We start from the raw sequence: 24,560 nt of genomic DNA on the forward strand, positions 1-24,560 counted from the left end.
AAAAGCAATTTAACCAATTTGGGGGAGGGGGGGACTGTTCTAAAATTGATATGGTAATGACTGTACAATTCTTGATATGATCAAATGATTGAACTATATAAGTGTATGATTGAATGCCTAAACTACTGACATGTAAATTATGTGCCAATAAAACTTTTTTTTTTAATGCCCTCAGAAGGCATCAACGCAGCCAATAACTTGATTTGAACTCTAGTCTCCAGAACTGAGACCATCAATTTCTGTTCTTTACAGCCATGGCAGGTGCTACTTTGTTAGGGCAGTCCGAGGCAGCCACCAAGCCGCTGAGTGCTTTGTGGCGGAATGCTGCCTGTGACCCGAAGTGAAGCCTGACTGAGTTAGACAGTTTCATTCTAACTTCACTAATTGCCCTGTGCCAACTCTTAGTCAAACAGGTTTAACATATGGAGTCTTACCCATAGAGGAAATTACCTTGTCCTGAAGCATTGGCTGCCATCTTATTTTCTTCTCAGTTACGTTCGGAAGCAGTGGTCAACACTGTAGAATTACCTGTAACATGAGGTGTACACACGTGTAAGATGCACCATACTTTTATGGCAGGCAAGAAGTGGCCAAGAACAGCATGCCTTCCTACATGAAGAGTTTGCAGTTTCATCTCTTCAGAAAGATGTACAGGAATGCCTACAGGCTATTGCAAGTGCAGTGCCAGACCACCACGATAGAAGTAATAAGGCAACAAAGTGAGCCGCATGACTTTTTGGTTTCCCATTGTTTCTAAAGGTATGTCTACACCATGAGTAGTACAAGAGCATTAGGAAAAAGTTTGGAATAATGTGACAGTTACTAAAATGTCATACAAAGAAAGGAAGGGAGCCCATGCCATTTGGCACCAATACCTTGCTCCACACAGGTCTGCCACAGACCTTCAATTGGTAAAAAAACAACAACACACCACCTGTGAAGCATGATAAAACAAGGTCTGCCTGTACGTTTCAAAAGCACATAGACAAATAACAAATGTAAACTCAGACTAATTAAAGAGAGCATGAAATATTTCAGTAAATAGAGCATGCTTATTCTTATAGCTGTTGATATCAACCATCAGCATTTCTGTCTTTAATATATACATTATTAAGTTATATTGACCAAGTACTAACAAGTGTATCCACGACTCAGGGTGCTGGTTACAGCACTGAAATGAAAAACCACCCACAGGCGGTGCTTCTTGTAGGAGTTCTGGAGCTTCGCACGGCTGCACCCTGCAGGTCAGCAGTTCCAGACCAGCAGCAGCTCTGCTAGAAGACAGACGGATGGGCTTTCAACTCCTTAGAGTTAGTCTCGGAAACTCATGGGGGTAGATCTGCCTTGCCTGTGAGTCGGTGCTATGAGTCAGCATCAACCCCAGGACAATGAGTTTCGTTTGGGGATAGTGCTTCTTTAGGAAGGCCTAATGGTTAGAATTGGGCAGTTAAAACAAGGTTAACGGTTCAAATCCACTAGCTGCTCCAAGAGGAGGAAGATGCGTCTCCTGCTGTGGTAAAGATTTGCAGCCTCGCAAATCCATGGAGCATGTCTACACTGCCCCGCAGGGTAGCTCTGATTCAGAACTGACTTAAGGGCAGTTGGTTTGCTTTTGGCATGGTACCTCCTCATTCATTAAAAAATACTAATAATAAACCATCTAGATGGTGCAACTGTTTTTCTCGTGTGCGGTATTCAAAAGCGTATGGTGTTCTTTCCATGGAGGCCCCCCACCGGCGGGAGGGAAAGAAGACCCATACATTGGAAACCGACCTATGCAATCGACCTGAGTGTAGCGGCCAGCTCCCAAACGGAAAAGTTCCAGGAGGGGGGCGGGGGTTTGGGAAGAAAGCATCCTACTGACAGAGTGGTGGCAACAATTGGCTCAAACATAATTGTGAGGCAAGCGCTCGACCTGGCAGTGTTTCCATCTGTTGCTCCCACTAGAGTCACCCTTCAGTCGGAAGCCCTCACAAGTACAGCATGGACCCGTCACGGGCAGGCTGCCAGCACCGGGCCGGCTCACTTACAGGGGGGGACCGAACCGCGCCCAGGGCCAGGCTGGGACGCTCACGCCGGCTGTCGCTTTCTCTTTTTGGACTACCACTTGGCCCTCGGAAGGGCAAAACACCATTCCTGCCATCAAAGAACACAGAATCCCGTGGGGCAACAACAGTCTCGTTCAACCAATCCCACGGGAAACATAAGGGAACAAAAGCGCTCTTTAAAAAGCCCGCACAAACCACGGGCCGCTTCTACTGGGCATCAGGGAGGCCGGGAGGGGCGCCCGGCGGGCACGGGGGCCGGGAAGCCCGAGGCTGCCGGACTAACCCAACCGGCGGGGCGGCCTGGCGAGGCGAGGAGCGTCTGGAGGCCAGGCGCCCGGGGAGACCTGCGGCGGGTGGTCGGCCCGGCCCCACCGCCCACTTACCGGAGGCCTGGGCCGCGGGATCGCCGCTTCCGGGCACGCGCGACCACCCGGAGACCCGCAGGCCGGACGAGGGCCCGAGCGCCGCGCTTCCCGCTTCTCGCCCTCGCTGCGCTTCCGGCCCCCGACCGACGCGCCCCGGCGGCGGCGGCGGCAATCCCGCCTCGGCCCCGGCCCCCCGCCTGCGGCCCGGGCAAATTCCTACGGTAAGTGCCGCTCCGGTGCACGCACGGCACTTCCTCTCGGAGAGGGGGAGGCGCAGAGGCTCACGGGAGATGCAGGCCGGTGGGCGGGGCCGGGCGCGGCCACGGGACGTTCCGCCTCTGCTGCGGGGGCGGGGCGGAGAATTGTGTTAAAAGACACCCAAACCAAAACACTTACTGCCCTGGAGCGAGGCTTGAGTTCGCTTCCTTACAGCACTGAGTAGAACTACCCCCATAGGGTTTTCAAGGCGATAATATTCATGGAAGCACCCGTCTTCCGCGGAGCAACCAGGAGGCTGGAACCACCGACCTCTCAGCCACAGGCCGGCGATTCAGCACTGCGGGCACAGAGGAAGATGGGACCCTCACACCACCAATTTTCTTTCATTAGAGCAGGGAAAAGCCAACCACGTGTCCCGTGTTCACGCGGTGTGAATTCTCCTGGACTCAGTGATACACATCCAAGATAAGAGTTTTCTTCTATGTTGCTGCTGCTGCTGGGAGCCATCGAGTCCGTTGGAGGTCATAGCAACCCTGTAAGTCCAGGAGAACACAACGCGGCCCACTTCTGTGTCTTCCCCACAATTGTTCTTCCATTGATACAGCCACTGTATCAATCCATCGGGTCAAGTGTCTTCTTTTTCGCGGCTCCCCTACTTTACCAAGCATGACGTCCTTCACCAGGGGCTGATCCCACCATCCTTGCCTCTAAGGAGCATTCCGGCTATACTTCTTCCAAGACAGATGTGTTGTGTTTCGTGTTCTACTCTATGGTACTTTCCATATTTTTTACCAGCACCACTATTCAAATGCATCAATCCTTCGTTATTCAATGTCCAACTTCCACACGGACATGAGGCTATTGAAAAGCCCATGGCTTGGGACAGACACATCTTAATCCTCAAAGTAATATCGTTGCTTTTCATTACTCTAAAGAGGTCTTTTTAAAAACATTTTAAAATAAATCATTTTATTGGGGGCTCTTACAGCTCTTGTAACAATCCACACATCATTTGTATCAAGCACATTTATACATATGTTGCCATTATCATTTTCAAAACATTTCTTTCTACTTGAGCCCTTGATATCAGCTCCTCCTTTTGGCCCCCCTCCCTCCCGGGTCCTCCCACCTTTTTGAACCCTTGATAATTTATAAACTTTTTTTTTCATAATTTACACCATCCACTGTCTCCCTTCACCCATGTGTCTGTTGTTCATCCCCTTGGGGGGAGGGTTGTTGTACGTCGATCATTGAAATCGGTTTCCCCTTTCTCCTTTCTCCTCCCACCTTCCTCTACCCTCATGGTATTGATACTCATTATTGGTCCTGAGGGGCTTTATCTGTCCTGAATTCTGTGTCCAGAGCTCTTATCTGTACCAGTATACATGCTCTGGTCTAGCCAGAGTTGTAAGGTAAAATTGGGGCCATCATAGGAGGGAGGAAGCATTAAAGAACTAGAAGAATGTATTTTGTCCATGCTTTACTGCACCGTGGCTGGCTCATCCCTTCCTTGTGGTCCTTCTGTGAAGGGATGTCCAATTGTCTACAGATGAGCTTTGGGTCTCCATTCTGACCCCTCTCATTCGCATTAAAATGTTTGTTTTGAGTCTTCTGATGCCTGATACCTGATCCTGTCGACACCTCATGATCACACAAGTTGGTGTGCTTCTTCCACTTGGGCTTTGTTGCTTCCCTGCTAAATGGCCGCTTATTAAACTTCAGGACTTTCAGACTCCAGACGCTGTATCTTGTAATAGTTGGTCACCATCAGCTTTCTTCACCACTTGAGTTTATGCACCCATTTTGTTCTAAAGATGTCTTGTGCAGCAGCTTCACCCAATGCAATGTGCGTCCTTTGATTTCTTGCCTGCTGCTTCCATGACCATGTGGATCCAAGAAAAACGAAATCCTTGACAACTTCAGTCTTTTCTCAGTTTGCTATGATTGGTCCTTTTGTGAGGAATTTGGCTTTCTTTACATTGAGTTGTAATCCATACTGAAGGCTGCAATCCTTGATCTTCATCAGCAAGGACTTCAAGTCCTCCCTTTCAGTAAGCAAGGTTATCTGTCTACCACAGGTTGTTAACAAGCCTTCCTGCATCCTTCCTGCTGCATCCTTCTTCATATAATCCAGCTTTCTCTTGAGTATTTGCTCAGCACACAGATTGAATAAGTATGGCGAACAGATGCAACCTTGACACACATACTTTTCCTGATTTTAAAACATGTGTATGTTCTTGTTCTATTCGCACAACTGTCTCTGGATCAAAGTCCAGGTTCCATGTGAGCACAATGTCGTGTGCTGGTATTACCCTTCTTCTCAAAACTATCCATAGCGTGTTATGGTCTCCCCAGTTGACTACCTTAGTATAGTCAATAAAACACAAGTAAACTTTTACGGCACTCTCTGCTTTCAGCCATGGGGGGATACCAGCCCCCACAATGGAATGGGTCCAAGGGGCAATTGTGTAATTGAGGGGTAAAATGAAAAAGAATCAGATAATATAAAGCACTCAAGGCCTCACCTTTGGGACTCTCATGACTTCAGGAGCCAGGTCCGTGCAGAGAGAGAGAATAGATTTCCAATAGAGGCTTATATACCCTCTAGGACATGCAAGTCCCCCTAATTACAGGTAACCACATTATACATAACAAATTAGACTGTACCCTAACTCTAAAGGTTCCCTGGATACATTGGAGGAGTAACCTAACGCCCATGCCAGGGATCAGCTAAGGGGGAGTGGCTGTCCTCAGAGCCTAGAGGGCAATAGCAAGTGTTTCCTCCTATAGTTAAAGCTGCAGGCTAGATAACAATCAGCCATGTGCTTGTACGAGGTAACTTCAAAGCAGAATTATTATGGGAGGATACAGTATGGAACAATAATTATGAGAATGTGATTTGAGACTCATCTCCAACTCACAAGCATGAAGGCCTCCCTCCACCCCAGAAACCCAGGCTGCCAGGTTTCTTAATATATGAGACTAAAGGATTAATCTGTATACGCTCTCTTCCTGTTCTCTGCTTCCCACAAGCCATGATTCATCAAACATGATAATGATATCCCTTGCTCCAAGTCATCTTCTGAATCTGGCCTGAACCTCTGGCAGCTCACTGTCAATGTACTGTCCAACCATTGCTTGATGATCCTCAGCAAAATTTTACTTGCATGTGATATCAATGATATTGTTCTATAATTTCGAATGGGCACAAATATATCTTTGTCAGTTGGTGAAGTAGCTCTCTTCCAAATTTCCTGGCACAGATGAGTAAGTGCTTCCAGTGCTCTGCCAGCTTGTTGAAACATTTCCGTCAGTATTCCATCAATTCTAGGAGCCTTGTTTTTAGCCAATGCTTTCAATACAGATTGAACGTCTTCCTTCAGTACCATTGGTTCTTGCTCATATGCTACCTCTTGAAGTGGTTGAATGGATTCTTTTGGGTTATAGTGACTCTGTGTAGTCTTCCCATCTTCTTTTGATATGTCCTGCATCATTCCTTATTTTGCCCATAGAATCTTCTAATCTTTCAATATTTCTAGCACTCTATATTGTTGTGCAGTGCTAGTGAGTTGATTCAGACTCTTAGCAACCCACCCAAGTCCTGAGTCATTCTCACCATTGTACCTCTGAGCCCACTGTTTCTGCTAGTGGGTCAATCCAGTTCGTTGAGAGTGTTCATTTTGGTGACCCTATACTTTTCAATCACCTCATATGCATGTGGAAATTGGACACTGAATAAGGAAGACCGAAGAAGAACTGATGCATCTGAATTATACTACCAAAAAATACTGAAAGTACCATGGATTGAACCAACACATCTGTCTTGGAAGAAGTACAGCCAGAATGCTCCTTAGAAAGAAGGATGGTAAAACTTGGTCTTATGTCCTTTGGATGTCCTGTCAGGAGACACTAGTCCCTGAGAAGGGCATCATGCTTGATAGAGGGACAGCAAAAGAGAGGAAGTCCTCAACAAGATGGACTGGCCTAGTGGCTGCAAGAAGGTGCTCAAACCTAAAGAACAATTGTGAGGACGGTGCAGGCGCGGGCGCGGGCAGTGTTTCAGGCTGCCGCATATAGAGTAGCTATGAGCTGTAACCTCAATGCCATCCAACAACATACTTCACGGAACACAATGTTCGAATCTACGTATTAACATTAAAAGGAAAACTCACATGTGTACGTCACCTATTTTGTGGCCCTTAACCTGCATTTTGCATCTTTTCTAGAATATGAATACATGTTTTTAATAATTGATGTTTGCTCGATACTAAATGTGTATGGCGCATAGTTTTGTCATGCGTAGAGCCAAGACTGAAATAATGCCATTAACAAACACTTCTCAGTGCCTGCTAGGCGTTTCTTGGGCATCGAGTCGGGTCCTGTGACCCCTCTATGAGGCTCAGAAATGCAGAGTTACTGACTGCATCAAGTAGCAGTTAGGACTCCAAGGAAAAGGTCTGCCAGATGCTAATGCCTAGCTTCTTTACTCTCACACATTGTCTCTGCTCTGGAGGAAGCAATTCCCCCAGAACCAGCTCTTGCTATTTTTTCAATCCAGATTTAAAGTGTCACAGATCAGAGCCTTGTCAGTGAAGAGGCCCGTTAGGGTCCTGCTGTGACTAAAATGATGACACAGACCGAAAAGGCTAACAAGCTTAGGGCCATGTCAAGTTTTATGTTGCCTGGCTCCACAATGCAGAAACCAGGGCACAGCGAGCTCCAGGCTCGACCCCCATGGACATTTTAAACTAAGCTCATTTGAAGGGGGAGAAGGAGTTTTAATCCCACCACAACGCTTTGTCATTTCCTGGCAAACCCAACCCCCAAGGTTGGGAGAACATTATCAAAAGAAAGATATATTTTGTTTGTCACTGAGACTTTGACCCTTCACTTGGTGAATGAATGCTCTTTCACCCTTGAGCTCTTTCTCCTTGAGGGTTTTTAGAACTTCTGCCTCACAATCATTTTAACAGTGGTTAAAACTGGGACAGATTGTTAGGTTCAAATCCTGGCTCTGACGCTTAATGCTGGTGAAACCTTGTGTGAAAATTGTTTAAACTTTTTGTGCAGCCAACTCAGAGCCACTCACGTGACTGGGTAGAACTGCCCTGTGGAGCTCTCCTGGCTGTGATCTTTACAGAAGCAACATCACCAGATTTCTCTCATGGAGCCCCTGGATGGTTTTGAACCACCAACCTTTGGGTTAGCAGCTACGTGCTCTAAGGAGCACATAGTAACCACTCTATAAATGTTGGCTATCATGAGTATTAGGAGCCCTGGTGGCACTCTCAGGGAAGTGTTCGTCTGCTAACAGCAAGGGTGGTAGTCCCAAACCCATCAGACCACAGAAGAAAGATGAGGGGACTTGGTCAGATATAGCTTTGATGGTATATGTCGGTACATTTTTCCTCTCTCCTTTCTCTTGCACACATATGCTGAATAAACTGTTATTTCCTCACTATTAAGAAAGAAAGATGAGATTATCTGCTCCCGTAAAGATGAACAACCTTGGAGAACCGATACAGGGCCACTATTAGTCAGAATTTACTTGATGGCATAGGGCTTGGTTTGGGGCTTTGTCATTAATATCTGACTCATGGCAACGTCATGTGAGCAGAGGCTGTGACTTTTAGAAGCAGATTACCAGGCCTGTCTTCTGAAGCATCACTGGGAGAGTTTGAACACCAACCTTTATAGCTAGTAATCAAGCACTTAAACATTTGTGCCATCCAGGGGCCCCCTATTACATACCCACTGGCATCCAGTCAATTATAACTCATAACGACCCTAGAGGAAAGAGCAGAATTGCTCCTTAGCACTTCTGAGACTGTAAGTCGTTATGGGACCAGACAGCCTCATCTTTCCCCTGTGAAACCTCTGGTTGGTTTGAACTGCTGACCTTGCAGTTAACAGCCAAACCCTTGACCCACTGCTAGTATTGTAAGTAATGAACAATCTTGTGTGTCATTAGACATCTTGGTACAGGTCACTAGATCAGCAGATAAAGAGATAATCCTACCTACATGTCCACTAGGAGGCAATCCAAGATGACGGGCATGCATGTGACAACCCTATGACTCAGGTAACTAATAGGAAATGCAGGTTTCCATGTTGTGAATTGCTTAATCCTGAAGTCATCATGATTCTGAACCTTCAGTATCAAAGCAGAGAACTGAGAATAATTCCAGAATTCCAAGAGAATCCAGTTTAAGCCCCTTTTGGTATCTGCAATGAAATATTAATGGGGAATATATTAGATTTGACAGCCTTTAAAATCAAGTATGTGCTCAATAGAACACTATGCAACGCTAAGAATAGTGATGAATCTGAAAAGCACCTTAGAGCAAAGACGAGCCTGGAGGATGTTACACGGCTTAAACTCAGTCAAACAGAAAAGGGCAAATGCTGCGTGAGGTCACTATTAGAAAAAGCCACAAAGGAGTCCTTACACTAACACAGTTGGAGAATTACCAGGGGTAGGATGGGAAAGGTGGGAGGGAAATTCACAGGCTAGAGCAGGCGTCCTCAAACTATGGCCCACGGGCCACATGCACCCCGCAGAGGATATTTATCCGGCCTGCCAGGTGTTTTAGCCCCTTGTTTTTTTTTACTTCAGAATAAGATATGTGCAGTGTGCATAGAAATTTGTTCATAGTTTTTTTTAACTATAGTTCAGCCCTCCAATGGGTCTGAGGCACAATGAACTGGCCCCCTATTTAAAACGTTTGAGGGCCCCTGGGCTAAAGGGTAGACAGATGTTAACTTGAGTGAAGGACAAGGCAATACACAATGAGGAAGAGGTTGGTAAAGTATGATGGAGGCAGGGCAAGACACTGAAAGGTTTGCAAGTATATAAAGGCAACAAAGGCAAATGTTTTTATATACACAATCTTGCAATAGTGGGGGTCCATGAGTAGATGCTTAAATAGACATGAGAGCTGAACAAGTGTTTTTTATAATTGAATCTTGCAAGTGACTGCGCTAGGCTGGGCTGACTAGAGAAACAAATCCAGTGACATTCATATATGTGTAAGAAAGGGCTTTATATGAAGTAATTATATATGGAGAAAATAATCCCAGCCCAGTCCAAACCAAGTCCTGAAGTTTGATACTAGTTTAGAAATCTCTCTTCAGACTCACCGCAGCCACATGCAATGAGGCAGAATGTAGGAAGATCACAGGCCAGTGGGTGTGGGGACAAAGTCTGTGGATCCAATGATGGTGGATGCATCTCCAGGGCTCTGGCCACACTCAAGGTCAGCCAGCAGGAAGGTAGTGGCAGAGAGAGGGGAGGTTCCAAGGGCCCTCCTATGAGAAGGCCATGCCCACAAGGAGTCACCATCACTCTATGACTTAATTGACAGGCTAAATTCCACCCCTACACTTTTATGTATCTTCAAGTTGACATGAAAAAATTTTTTTTAACTATTAAACATTCTTTATTCATTAAAGATTTTTAATACTAGAAAGTGGGGCCAGGACGTGGCACCCCATCAGACTCGTCCAGAAAACGCTCCCAAAGGTCAACAAACAGACCCCGATCTACCAACAGGCTCCCGTTTGTTGTTTTGTTTTTTTCCCCTTTCCGTTTCCCCCTCCCCTCAGCCCATCTGTTCGTCTTTCCCTTCCTTTTTCCTCCTCTCTTAAACTTTGCAGGTCAGCGGTTCCGTTTGTTGGCTTGTCAGTGCTGCAGCAGTCGCCGCCAGGCTCCCATGAGCCTCCTTGGCGCTGAGCGGCCAAAGCCAATCCCAATTGTATTCACACATTGTCAAGTTGACATGAAATTATGTAACTGCCACAGACCACCCTTTGTCAACTAGACAGGTTTACATAACTCTTTAACCATACATTATTTTTTAAACAAAGACAATAGTAAAGTCATATTTGTATTTAACAGGTTAAAACTAAAATGTATACAACTGAAAATGTGCTATTTTATTATTGAAACATAATATTCTATAAGTGAACAAAATAAACATATTTTTTATGCCTAAAAATTTCAGTTCTGCGAACCCCTATGCCATAACCCTATCACCGTACGATGGGGTGCCCACAACACAATGGAAAGAAGCTCTGCTGAGCAGAGCTTTCACAGTAGGCGTCCTCCCCACTCGGCAAGCATTGAGCAACTCGCTGAGGTCGTGCACCCATGTGTCACCTGGGAAGATTCTCTCTGGTTCAGTGAATTTTTTCATAATAGATAGCAGTTTCACTTGAATCTCGTTTTTGTGATGGCTGATTTAAGAGACCAGCGTGCAGCTGTGAAATGTTTACTGCTCAGGAAAAATGCTGCAGAAACTGTTGTGATGGTGAACACAGCTTACAAGGACAGCGCAATGGGAACAACTCATGTACTAGTGGTTTTCTCATTTCAAAAAAGGTGAGATGTCAATTAATGACAAACCTCTTTCTGGATGTCCATCAACTTCCTGAACAGACAAAAATGTCAACTTATAGTTCCACCAGGTCAGACTGTTAATCAAGTTCTCTATGAGAGGTTCTGAAAAGATAGCGTTAAGTGTGTGACAAAAAAAAAGGCCTGATTTGTGGCAGGCGGGGCACTGGTTCTGCCACCACAACAATGCACCTGCTCACAAAGTCACCGTTTTTTTTGGGCAAAAAACAGCATGTCTCTCTTGTCCCATGTACCTTTCTCACCTGTGACCTTGCTCTGTGTTACTTCTTTTTGTTTCCTCAAATGAAGAGGAACATGAAAGGACAGTGATTTGACAGCATAGAAGTGAAGAAAAAAATGAGGGAGGTGCTGTCAGCCGTCCAAATAGATGAGTTTGAAAACTATTTCCAAGAATGGAATCACAGATTTGACCAATGTTATTAAGTGTAATGGAGAGTACATTGAAGGTGATAAGGTTTTGTAAAAAACAAACAAAAAAACCACATACCTTTGAAAAAAAATCTGTTGGGATTTTTTTTTGGGGGGGGGAGTGGTTGGGGTACCTCCTTGTATCCCCGAAAGCACAACAGTTTGTAAGCCAGCCACTTCATGCCTTTAACCCCATTTTGGGACTCCAATTTCTATACTGCCCATTTATATCAACCCAGTGCTCTGAAGAGATAAGCATGTCCTTTGATGTGAAGAATCTTCATTCCAGTTGGAACCTTGTGAGTGTGCATCCACAAGCAAAGTCAAATTAGGATGGGTCGTCCATAAAATCAGCAGCAATGTGCACCATTCATAAGCTCAAAAATCTTATCTTCATCTGGTTTGGTTCTGGTCAACTCAACGTGGCCTGCCTCAGTTAGATTCACTGGGGTGCCCACTGTCCACCATGCCTTTTGACCTTGGGCCCCTTTACAAAATTCTCAACAACCCTAGCCCTACTGGGCTAGGCCATGGCATAGGGTCTGGTTCTGCTCAACTCTTTAAACCTCAGACCAGTCAACCTGCTCGTCTCTCCTCTAGTCCCTGTAAACCAGGTCCTTGCGTGTCGGTGGCCAGACTCAACCTCTCTATTGCTATTTTTCTCCTACTTCCCCTCAACAAATGGATCCAGGTGGTCACCTAATGAACACTTCAGGCTGTCCGCAGGCTCCCTTTAACGTTCAGTCCTACAGAGGAGAGTTCCCTCCTGGCTCCAAATGTCTCCAGCTTTAAGGGCAAACCACTAGTTCAAAATTCAAAAGCCAAATGGCTCCACCCCTCCCTTCAGTCTGCCAACATCTTTCTTGGCAAGTCTTTTCAAGTGTAAATATCCTAACCACTCAAGGCACTGGGTAAGCCTTTCCTTCTCTAAGCCTTCTCTGCAGGTATTTCATACTAACCTGTTTAAAACAACCAATTTAATAGCTGAAGGCAGTGGGCTTACAAACTCTCTATATTCCTATTTCCCAATAATCATCTTTCACACATTATATCAATAACAATTGGTATAAGAAATTTGTATAAACTTAGTACAACCGTATCCTAAACTCAATTCTTAAAATAGTCAAATTCAATCCTTTCTTATCTAAACTACCCCCATTCACATGCAATACAGCCTTATTCGTTTTCACCCTTCCAGTGAGGAGGAACCAGAGACAACTTCTAGGAACCAAAACCTCCATGTCCTTTCTTAAAAACAATCAAGTAAACAGTGTGGCCCTGTCTGACCTCTGGCTAGCCAAAGGAGAAACACTACCACAAGGCAGAGGTCAGACATGCATTCACTCTGCATCTTCAATTGTTTCTCTTAAGTACCTCAACTCCCCAGGTACCACAATGTGTTAGGCTGGGTTGACTAGAGAAACAAATCCAGTGATACTTATCTATGTTTAAGGAAGAGCTTTATATCAAAAAGTAATTCTATATTGAGAAATTAATCCCAGCCCAGTTCACCTCAAGTCCTTAAGTCCCTCTGCAGATTCATGTAGCCATATGCAATGATGCAGCATGCAGGAAGATCACAGGCCAGTGGGTGTGGGTGCAAAGTCTTGTGGATCCAATGGTGATGGATGCATCTCCAGGGCTCTGGCCATCGTCAGTCAGCAGGAAGGTAAAGGCAGAGAGGGGGGTGGGTAGGGGGTTCCCAGGACCCTTCTTATTTGAGAAGGCCAAGCCCACAATGAGTCACCATCAGGCTGTGACCTAATTAACAAGCTAAACTCCACCCCTACACTTTTATATTCAGGTTGAAATGAAATTGTCACTATCATAATGTTATCATTGCTTCTGCAATTTTCTATTGGTCATACAGACCACCTGTGATACAATGTGAGAAAGCACTAAGTTGTAAATCCTAGGAGGTGGGATCACTGGGGGTCATCTTAAGAAGCTAGCTACTGCAAATACATTGCGCAATTGAATTAGATAGTATTACTTTAGAGACTACTGTCATAGAGAATGGTGGTTAATGGTAATCACGTGGTTGAACGTTCCCTTTCCCTACAGAAGGCATACTCCCCTGCCAATGAACCTCACTTATCTGTGGAGGTTTGCATGTTGCTATGACACTGACCAGGATTCAGCAGGGCTCCAGGCTAATATGAACTAGGAAAAAAGGCCGGTTCCCCTGCTTCTTTGTGTTTTTTTTTTCCCTGCAGAGTCATGTGATAGAAGGGACTTTGTTTTAAAAGAGACTGCATACAGCCATTGATTATACAGAACCACTTCTCAGTGCTTGTTTCTTTCCACTTGAGAAATCGTTAATACACCACGATGAGGATGATACGGCTGAAACAAGATCCTTAGCTTATCATCTAGGGTACACATACACACTTAATCATTTGACACTTTATTGAACACAAAGCTTTTGTCGTCAACAGCTAAAGCAGGAGCCCAGGGAGGAGAAAACGGCACAGCTTTCCTTGGCGGGGAAGATGGGAGTTCCTCTGGTCCCATCTTGTCATGGGAAGATTAACCCATGTTCTGCCTGTTGCCAGAACCCTTAGGATGGGTGTCCTTCCAGTCATCCCAATCCCGGGCTCGGTGCACTGTTTTTTCATCATCCTCTTCCTCCTTTTGTTCTCGATCCTCCTGTTCTGATGCCATCTTGGCAATTCCCTGATCTGGTAACACTCCGTATTTCCGGTGCTGTTCATACCAGTCATCCACTGTCACAGTGGCCAGGCTCGGATAACCAGTTCCAAACACCTTGGCTTGGGCCAAGTCTCGAGCGAGAATGAAGGGTTTCAGCGGCGGTCTGTCCTGCCGAGATGCGGGAGAAGGTGATGTCTCTTTTGAGAAGGCTCTTTCTCTGAGGATCTTTATCTCTTGGTCAATGCTCTCAACCTCTTCCAAACTGATACTAACCCACCTCTGAAGCTGCAGGAGATAATAGGCACGGACATGTTCATCATCTGCTTGGCCAGTTTCCACAGTCGACTTGAGTGCGGATAACCTGCGCTCCACCTCCTTCCTCTGCCTGTATTTCCCTATTTTAGTCTGTCTTTGAGATGTCCTAACAAAGAGGTTGGAGGAGGCCGTGGAGGAAGGAGCAGTGTTATGTTCAGCCGAGTTGCTCTTGGTTTGGGGCAGCTCAAACTTTGCAACGTGACAGCGATGGCACTGGGCTAAGTAGTTTACGAAGTGCTCTCGGGCCCACTGCAGGTGATCGAGGCGCTTGCTGGGGTTGACTTGTTTCATGGCCAGGGCTCCCTGAAATGCTGGCACCAAAAGGTACTTCAGGTCGGTGGAAGCGATCTCTTCTAAATCTTCATTTGGGCTGAACAAGTCGAGCTGTGATAGCATTTTGGCAGCCTTCTCAAGGAGGTCCAGTCCCTTAAGCACCTTATCCTGGACTACCCAGGAACCAGTCGGTTCCATCGCCACTTCCACTTCCTCCAGAAACTGCTTACTGGTTTCGAAGAGCTCAGGGAGCCGTGGCCGCTGAAGTTCGTCTTCGGCAGCTGCCATCTTGTGGGAGCTGTTCACGTACTTCTCAAGGTCAAGTCAGTGAAAGCCTGTAGATTACAATGGTCCAGTCTTGGGGATGGTGCTTGACTGGGCAGCGTTTAGTTCCACCGTGCATGGGGCCAATGCAACGTCAGCTAACAAGAACAGAAAATGAGGTGAACTCAGTCTTTTAGCTACAAGAAAGGACACAGTGATTAAGAACCAACCTCTAAGAACTGACTATCTAGGTTCAGATGCTGGGGTGACTGGCTACACAGCTCTAGTAACTAATGCAATAGGGCTATGGAAGCATCACCTCATAATGCTGTGCTCAGGATTAAATCAAATGAAATCAGATGCCCGCTATGAATTAACTCTAATTTTCAACTAAACATAGACTCTACCTCAGCAGTTTGAAAGCAACAACTAGCCATCCACGAAGATGTTGACAATTAAATGTGGCAGCCTCAAGAGAGCCCTCCTAGTAGCAATCCTGCCTCCCCACCCTGGTTGAATACGGCTGACCTGTGTGGCCAATGAGCTATTGTGGAAACCTCTGGGTGTGTCACTGCATTCCCACCTTGTCCTCTCTTAGGTCACGTGCTCTAGGTCACCATGTCATGAGGTTACTAAAGCAGTCCTACGGAGAGGAACTGAGGCTTTCCATCAAGAATGTTATGGAGAGGAACTAAAGTTTTCCATCATAACAAGCACCACGTTGCTAGCCCACTTCAGGAATCAAGTCATGGACTGAATGTGCCACCATATTTATCTACAGCACCGAATGAAGCTCCTTGTGCTTGTAACTGTGGGCAAGGATGTGAGGCACAGACAGTATCCGTGAGGCTGAGGTTCAGTGAGGAGTTCCAATTTGGTCCAGTTTGCCAGGCAGACCTGGTGGCACAGATCCCAATACATTAGGTCACCCTATCTCTTTCCTCTTAGGGGAAGGGAAGGTCAGGTAAAAAGAGCGGTTACTAAAGAGGTGGAACCTTAGTGTTCTAAGGGGACTGTGGAGGGCGGCAGGAGGAGTGCAGTGTAAAGCTTTACGTCCTCTGTCTCTGAGACCAGGTGTCCAGTACGGTTTAGAATCCTCCAAGTGCCCAGAAGGGTGTGAAGTGGACTGCTCATTTGTTGACTCATTAAGACCCAGTGAAACGGGAAATGTGCTCTTCCACTCATTAAGTAAACAGATGTTTAGTGCACCATATGATGCATAGGCACTGGAAATACAGAGAACAATGGCCTCGTCCTTGCGAGGAGAAAGATGCTTTTCAGCGTGTAGGACAGAAGCTCACTTGTGCTTTAAGTCTGATCTAGCCCCTTAGTCAAATAATACTTGTGTGCTCCCACTGTGGGCAGTTAATATGCTCTTCAATATCCAGTTCTGTTGAAGTTCAAGGTGTTTGCTGTTTATCAATCCAATGATTATTCTGAAGGGCTCTTAAAATCACTAAAGACAAAATACTAGCCGTATGCTGCCTGCTCCAAATTCACCAACATTCTTTTTTTTTTTTCAACATTCTTAAAGTTCCTAGTTAATGGACACTTTATTTAATCCCCCTTGAATCGGTTTTACTCAACCCCAACCTTAAGAAAAGGTTTAATGGTTCTGTGTTGGGCTGCGCCAGGTCTTCAGTTGGAAACCACCAGCAACTCCGAGGGAGAAAGAGTGGGCTTTCTACTCCCATAAACAGTTTTCATCTCAGAAACCCACAGGGTGTCCCTATGGGTCAGCATTGACTCGATGGCAGCAAGAATCCATTGTGTTTTTTTAACCTTAGCAAAGAGCTGTACATAAAGGTGCTTGAAAGTAAAGGAACAATGTCAACCCAGAGATAGATCCTTACCTTGGAAGCTATGAAGATGACCTTCTTTTGGAAAAAAGGTCTTTACACACATAATTAAGAGAGTCCTGATGGTGGCACAGTGAGTTACATGTTGGGCTGTTAACGGCAAGTCAGCGATTTGAAACCAAGAGCCACTCTGCGGGAGAAAGATGAGGCTTTTTATTCCCATAGAGAGTTATAGCCTTGTATACCCACAGGCACAAGTCTAGTCTGTCTTACAGGATCACTGTAAGTTGGAATTAACTTAACAACAGATTGGTTTTGGTATTGCTGGTTCAATTGTAGGAGAGAGACAAGGCTTCCTGCTTTCTTAAAGATTAAAAAAAAATTACCCTATATGAAAAACAAAAAAAGCAACCCTATATGATTTAGAATCAATTTGATGGCAGTGAGTGGTGATGGCTGTGGTTCAATTATTAAGTGCTAGGCTGTTGACTGCAAGGTCAGTGGTTTGAATCCAACATTATCTCTGTCCAAAAGACCTGCTGGTCTGGTTCTGTAAAGATCACAGCCTAGGAAATCCTATTTGGCAGTTCTACTTAGTCACCTGGCATCGCTATGCGTCAGCACACAGCAACAGATGTAATCAATGATCTTAAGATGGGGAGATTAGCCTGGCTTATCCAGGGAAGCCTGAAAGGCAATTACATATATCTTTATGAGAGAGAGGGGGAGGGAGATTTGCCACAAAGAGGAGAGGGCCCTGTGACCACGCAGGCAGAGATTGAAGTGATGCAGCCATAAGCCAAGGAGTGCCGGCAGGCACCACAAGAAGAAGAATCAGGGACAGATTCCTCTCAGGAGCTTCTAGTAGACGTGAGGTCCGCCGCACTGGATTTTCACCTAGTCACACGAAGGGCGGAATTCTGGCCTCCAAAAATGGTGAGAGACCAAATCTGCTGTCTAATGACAGGCAAGCTGTTCTCCCTGGGGCAGCACATAGAGCGAAGGTGCCAAGTCAGTGGTAAGCTGTTACAGTTACCACCGCCAATGAAAACCTGCACACCTTGTTTTAGTGTGCTTTGCTTTATGGCCCTTTACAGATAACGAGTTTTTAATAGAAACCGGAGCTCTGCGGCAACCCTGCATCAAACATGGATACTGGCACCATTTTTCAGCAGCAAGTGCTCACGTCATGTCTCTATGTCACATTTTGGCAAGTCTCCCAATGTTTCAAACTTTTCCATCATGCTACTGCAAACTCAATAGACTACAGAGTAGCTTAAACCTAACTCTTAGAAGCACGGGAAAGCTGAAACTTCATGTGACTCACTTTCTTGTGATATGTGCTGGACTGTGGTGGTTTGAACCTGCAGTATTTCTGAGCTATGAGTCCCTACAGCACTCTTCACAGCTGACTGAGAACGGATGTGAGAGGATTTGAGAAATAAATGCTGGAAAGGGATGTGTATGTGTGTATTTTCAGGGGTATGGATTGCATTTATTGAAATATTTCAAATAAAAAGCAATAGTATAGACACTCTTGGACATACCACTCACAAACAAACAAAACACATTTCATTAGGACACTTTACCCCCATTGACCTGATGGCCCTGACCTTGCCGCTTCAGACAAGTGCTGATTGCCGTACTCAAAGAACATGAAAGAGGAACATGACCTGAGCCCGAGGACGCCCAAGTGCCAGCTTGATGTGGTGTCGAGCTCTTCCCTGAAGAGGACAGAGTTCTCCAGGGAAAGGGCTGAAGAGAGGGAAACACCACCTTTAGAAACGTGCAGAGCTAAATGGAGGACATGTCAACAAACTGCAGCTTTGCATTTTGATATTGTTTAATAAAGATTTCTATGCCTTGCTAGAAATACTTTAAAAAATAATGTTATTCATATAATGAACACAACCTACAATTCAATCGTTCCATCCTATTAAGAAGGTTGTGCTGAAAAGAAAAAAAGAAGGTTGTGCTGCTGCTTCAAGGGTAGAAAGGGCGTTTAATTCATCACCACAATCAACTTTGAAACATGCTTCTCCTCCTCCCGGCATTCGCTGCCGTCTACAGCAGTACTTTTTGACTTATTCTCATACAACAAGTGGTGAGATGCCATCAAAGGCAGTTGTTTTCCCCTCAATTCACTGTTATCCGCAGGGTCTTGGGAATGTCTCCCTACGTGGTGGCCACAAAATGGTTGTACTGGCTCCAGGCATTACACCAGTATGAAATGAATTGTGTTCCCCCCAAAATGTAGACTGAAGTCCTGGCCGTTGTCTGATCCTGTTTAGCAACAGTGTTGTTATTTTACCTAGGTCACACCAGGGAAGGTTGGGTCCTAAATGCTATCACCTATGAATGATAGATGAGACCCACGATTGCCAAAAAAGACCAAGACTCCTGGGGCTACAGACAAGGAAGGACTTCCTCCTACCTACCTATACCCATGTCCTGCATTCAAACTTCTAGCTTAAATTCTGAGCACCCAGTTTGCAGAAGGTTATGGATGACAGTGACCAAAATCTATTTACAGAGCCACCATCCCCACCCCCCGGCAAGCCTTCATTGAATTCTTCTATCCATTGACCAAGGATGTGACTAGTTTGGTCCCCAAACAGAATGCAATGTAAGGGAACTACTACAGATGTAACTCACTGCCATCAAGTCAATTCTAACTCACCGTGACCTTGTATGACAGGGTAGAACTGCACTTGTGGGTTTGAGACTGTTAACTTAAAAAAAAAAAATTATTGGGGCCTCTTACAGATATTATAACAATCCATAAATCAATTATATCGTGCAAACTTAGTACAGACTGGTGGTTTTGAACCCCAACCGTTTAGTTAGCAGTCAAGTATCACCTGGAATTCCTGAATGGAGAGATCAAATGATCCAATCTTGTACCCATCAGCCTCTCTGCCTGTTTCTGTGTGGCTTCCATGCTAATTTGCAAAGCTCCTCGGACCCTGTCCTCAAGTGGATCTACTGGCTTGAGCTTCTTTCCTGGGACCTGGCTGACCAGATTAAACTGCCAATACAATTTGTCTCTGCTGGAACTGCGCCTTTTCAGGTGGTCCCTGGTTTTAAGCCAGCCCTCTGTGGCTTGTGACATGTTACCCTGAATGCTCACTGAAAACCTCTTTTGTCCTCACCCGCAGTCCACTTCAGAAGTGGTGGTGTTATTTTGAGGCAGGGTTTGGGATTCCACAGAGAATAAAGCCATGATTGTATTGAAAACCAGAAAAGGATAAACAGCTAACACAAACACGACAAAGGCCCAGCACATCCTGTACCAGGGAAAGAGAGACAGAGCGTTTTGCTGTGGCTCTGCTTAGTCTCAGAGAACTTAGGTACAGTCCTGACAGGCTTGTTAATGGGGTTTATAGACTCTCTAGTTATTAAATCTACCAGCTTCGGGGGCCCAGGGATAATGTCTCCCTGAAAGGTATCTGCTTAAAGGGCCACGACTCCCAGTAGACGGGAGGACAGGATGCTGTGTTCTTGGGTTCTTGTGGGATTGGGATCTCCTCCCCATCCCCAAGTACAAACTCACACACCTGGTAGGTTGTCCCTTACAGCTCAGACTTGGGATTCTAAACTTCCCTTCATACATTTCAAACAACTGCCACCTTTTGCTTCAGTACAGAAACTTCATGCTTCCTCCTCACTGCCATGCTGCTTTAAAAACGTTTAAGGATAGTCACACACCCTGGGACAATTATGTTATTTCAGTGACCATTATCCACCACAAGGAACACCAAAATACAACAGGAAATGGCTGTAGGAGCAGGAAGCCCTGAGCTAAAGATGGATGGATGAAGTGTTACACCACAATGTTTTCCAGACACTCACTTTTTTCCCCCTTTTCCCTTTTAGTTCTGATGACTGGATCACTGTGGCCAAATGCCATTGACCAGCCAGGAAATTGGAAAAGGAACTGTTTTCTGTGGGTGTTTAGGAATCCTGGTTCCTTGTCTGTGTGCATGCATGTCATGTGTGCATGTGCACAGGAAAGTGGTACCCTCTGACCCAAACCAAGCAAGTGGAGGGGGGGTTGAAGGGCATTATATTTAATTATGAAAACTCCTCCATGGTGATAATTTCATCAAATGGCAAGGGAAATCTGTCTAAACAGGGAAAGAAAGATTACCCCAGTGGTGGGATTTGGCCCCTTTGCATCAGATCAGCAGAACCGATACCCAATTTTTTGTTGAGTACGCCAATTGATTGTTCAGCTGGCACTTCTTACCAGGGTTCTAAGGTGGAAATCACAAAGTTACTTCCGTACTCTTTGTTTAACATTCATCTGGGCAACAGCGTACTCTAAGCGCCCGTAGTAATGTTCACTCTGCCCATAGGTAGAAAAAATTAGGCGAAACTATACTTGTAATAATTAACTTATTTCATAACTTGTTATGTTTGACTAAACACTACGTTTACTCCTTTGTGTCTGTTACTTCAGTAAACAAACAGACCGTGAAGAGAAAAACTGCCAAACAACCAGAAGGTGACACCTCTGTCATTCCTTTCAGTCACCTAAAGTCCCAGATGAGATGGATGAGTGAAGTATGCAGTTCCTGAGAACGTTCAAGAGCTACCAATGTTGTCAGAACAATTGCTGTAAGTTCAGCAGAAGCAAAAAGGGGTTTTTCAAAGATGCTAGGTTCAGAGAAAAAAAGCCGCCTGCTTCTAATATGTCAAACACATGACTGTTGTCTAATTGGCCTTCCTCTCTAAAGGAATGGGATCCTACTCCTACGGTGAAAAGATGGTCAAGGATAAATCACACAGCCGATGATGCTCGGATAAATGTGAAGAATATTGCAAGTGAGGATGCCAATCAAGAAGCAATATGGAAATATCTTAGTTTTTTTTTGTCAGGTATCATTTAGTATTTTTTCATTAATATTTAAAAACTCACATAATCTAGTTTTGTGTATCTCTTCTTTTTCTTAAGTACTAAATTATTTAAGTATGAAACAATAAAGTACCTTTTGGTGTATGTATATGTATATATATATATAAAACTTAAAATAGTCAGTAGGGCAGTGAACCAGTTGCTAAATTATTTGAATTCCACCACTGGATTAACCATTCAGGAGCCCCTATGCTGTGCCAACATTCCCCTAAGAACATTACAGAGAGAATGCTATTTAATCGAGTCACTTCAGACAATAAGTATTAAGATCTCTCCTCCCTCTCCCTTGTTAGGAAGAAACCAGGTTCATGGAGGTCAAATCACTCGATCATCACCACTGTGTAGTGCTTATGCAGGAATCCAAACATGGGTCTCTTTTGTGTCTTCAGGTATGTGGAGGTACTAAAATAAGGTCCCCAAGGTGGTCTTATTGCTAAAATAAGTATACTGAATAAGAAATGTCTACATTATAAACTATTGGCTATTTCTGGTTATATGCCTGCTATTTTAATGGTGAGAACAGAGAACGGGCTCCACGGTATTTGCAAGCAGTCTTTGAATGTTACCAGAATGAGCAGCTTTCCCTAACTCCATGAAAACCAGAAGACGGAAAGTCTCACAAGGGAGATGAACCTTCGAGAAGCATCTCCAACCAAGGCAGAACCATGTAGGGGCATGGAGAAAGATGATAGTTTGAGACCTAAGGACTTTATTAATGACACCAAAGGATGTCACGGTCAGTATGACTGCCCCAGGAGTCCTGGTGGCCCTGTGGTGATGCACCAGTTGATAACAATAGGTTGGTGGTTTGAAGCCACTAGCCACATTGCAGGACAAAGTGGGTGAAGTCTGCCTACAGGAACCTTCCGGTGCAGATCTCCTGTGTCATACAGGGTCGCTGTGCTTCCGAGTTGACTAGATAGCGATGGGCTTGGTTTGGTTACGGTATGTCTGACCATCTACTTCTAAACGAATCAGTCTTTGTGCATCTTACAGAGCACAGTTCTATCTGACACACCGGGACAGATTAATCAGTAACCACAGTACCCACCAGTTTACGGTAAGCAAGGCACGCACAGGTTAACTGATTGCCTACTCACCTGCAGTGAATGGGGTGGAACCTGGTGGGCTGCGGGTGATTCTTCACTACAGATTGGTATATAACCCTCTGTGTACCTTGAACGGGCAGCTGTGCTTATTTACCTCTTGTTGGTGGTGCCATCGGGTGGGTCAGTTCTGACTCAGCGACCAGATGGGCCACAGACCGACACACTGCCGGCTGGGTCCTGTGTCATCCTCATCCTCACGAGCCCAATGTTGCAGCATCCGTAATAAACAATGTCATGTTTTTAGCACAGATTGGTAAGTAAACACGAGTAAACCCGTACTTACTGGGTACTCTGCTCTCGTCCAGAACCAAAAGGCCAAGGCCAATGCCACCCAGTTAAGATCCCAACTCAAGGCAACCATCAGGGACAGTTCAGGGACTGCAAATCTCCAAGGAGCAGGCAGCCTCATCTTTCTCCAGCCGAGCCTGTTATGCTTGCAGCCCTGCCCTTGTGCTTAGTCTCATTCCGCTCACTGCAGTCAGTCCTGACTCATATCACCGCACAGGACAGGGTAGAACTGCCCTTGTGGATTTCCAAGACTGTAATGTTTACTCGGAGTAGAAGCCTAACTCACAGTGGCAGGTTAGGGTTTCTACATTTGAAAAGAGGCCTTGTTTCTGTGAGGAAGGTGCTGTGGGACTGACAAATGCCAGCCTTACTTAGATGCAGAATCTCTGATATGGTGGGGGAAAATGTCAAACTGTTCATCACAGATAAGCCCAATTAAACCTGACTTTACCTTGCTTATTGGACAATCTACCCCTGGAGTCACCTTACCTATTACTTTGCTAGTATCACCTGTTCTTGCTCAGACTGATGAACTTGCCCTAGAAATGGATGCAGAGACAGGTAAGGTGGGAGACAAGATGAACTGAACCCCCGCCAAGGGTCGGAGTGAAAAATGAACTGCCTCTTCTGTAAGCAAATACAGCTGCGAATCTAATTCTGTCCAAGGAACCAAACCCACCGGCATCGAGTCAATTCAGACTCCTTTCTGTCTCACTGCCATTGAGTCAATATCGACTCCTAGCGACTCTATATAACGTTTTGAGCCTATAAATCTCCTGTAAATCTTTACCGCAGAGACGGCCTCGTCCTTCTCCTGGGTTTGAACCGTCCCCCCTTGCGCTTAGCAGCCCAAGGTCTACTCCTTAAAGGGCCGAAAGGAAGCGCTTACTCACTGCCACAGCGTCAATACTGACTTATAGCTACCCTATAGGACAGGGTAGAACTGCCCCTCTGGTGTTTTCAAGACTCTTTATGGGAGTAGAAAGCCCCATCTTTCTCCCAGCAGGTGCTGGTGGTTTCGAACTGCTATCTTGAGGATCGCAGCACAACGCGTACCCACTACACCACCAGAGCTCCTGAAAGGAAGCACAGATGCAGAAAGTCACGTGAACCTGGTGCATTAAAAACAATAATAACCTGAACCTGATGGTTCTTTCGAAAGGCTGTTCGTCAAGGTGCAAATCCTTTGCGGCCTTCCCTCTCGCCGCCTTCATGTACCGACGCTCGGCTGGGGTCCAACCTCCCGAACCGCGGCGTAGCGGTGGGAGCAAGATGGCAGCGGGCTATCGGCGTGGAATTCGAAGAGACGCCGCACTGCTGCCGGGAATTTCTTTCCACCCTCTCCATCCAACGGTGGGTCTCCTCAGAGTCTCCGAGCCTCCAGGGCTTCCTCGTCTGCGTCCCAGTGCCCTCTCCGGGGGCTTCCTGCGCAAAGCTCGGGGCCAGAAGACCTGGGCTCGTTTATGCGACCCACAGCCCCACGGGC

General features: G+C 45.6%; 2 protein-coding genes across 9 annotated transcripts in view; both read right to left on the reverse strand.

Annotated features, from left to right (window-relative positions):
* LOC101638934 (INTS3 and NABP interacting protein) overlaps positions 1-24,282 on the reverse strand; it is a 47,879-nt gene extending 23,597 nt beyond the window's left edge. The window contains exons 1-2 of one of the 3 annotated variants that reach the window (XM_045296660.1): positions 24,212-24,282; positions 451-528 (exon numbers count right to left, since the gene is read on the reverse strand). In XM_045296660.1, the coding sequence (XP_045152595.1) occupies positions 451-475 (25 nt within the window). In that variant the 5' untranslated portion in view covers positions 476-528; positions 24,212-24,282. Of the gene's footprint in view, positions 1-450; positions 529-2,431; positions 2,616-24,211 lie in introns of those variants that run through there. The other 2 variants (XM_045296661.1, XM_045296659.1) reach the window with 2 other exon arrangements.
* Positions 13,851-24,302, reverse strand: LOC101663438 (immunoglobulin-binding protein 1-like). 6 transcript variants are annotated; one of them, XM_045296654.1, is made up of 3 exons: positions 24,212-24,287; positions 16,814-16,949; positions 13,851-15,118 (listed from the first exon to the last, which is right to left on the reverse strand). In XM_045296654.1, the coding sequence occupies exon 3, from the start codon at positions 14,982-14,984 to the stop codon at positions 13,986-13,988; it is 999 nt and encodes a 332-aa protein (XP_045152589.1). In that variant the 5' UTR covers positions 14,985-15,118; positions 16,814-16,949; positions 24,212-24,287; the 3' UTR covers positions 13,851-13,985. The 6 variants fall into 6 exon arrangements, with proteins under 6 accessions (XP_045152589.1, XP_045152591.1, XP_045152590.1 ...); XM_045296656.1 differs by having other exon boundaries at positions 13,851-15,157; XM_045296655.1 differs by having other exon boundaries at positions 24,218-24,285.
* Positions 24,303-24,560: the final 258 nt, after the last annotated feature.

This window comes from Echinops telfairi, unplaced genomic scaffold (genome assembly GCF_000313985.2).
Source record: "Echinops telfairi isolate 266 unplaced genomic scaffold, ASM31398v2 ScPeMD7_7410;HRSCAF=8448, whole genome shotgun sequence".
Taxonomy (NCBI): Eukaryota; Metazoa; Chordata; class Mammalia; order Afrosoricida; family Tenrecidae; genus Echinops; species Echinops telfairi.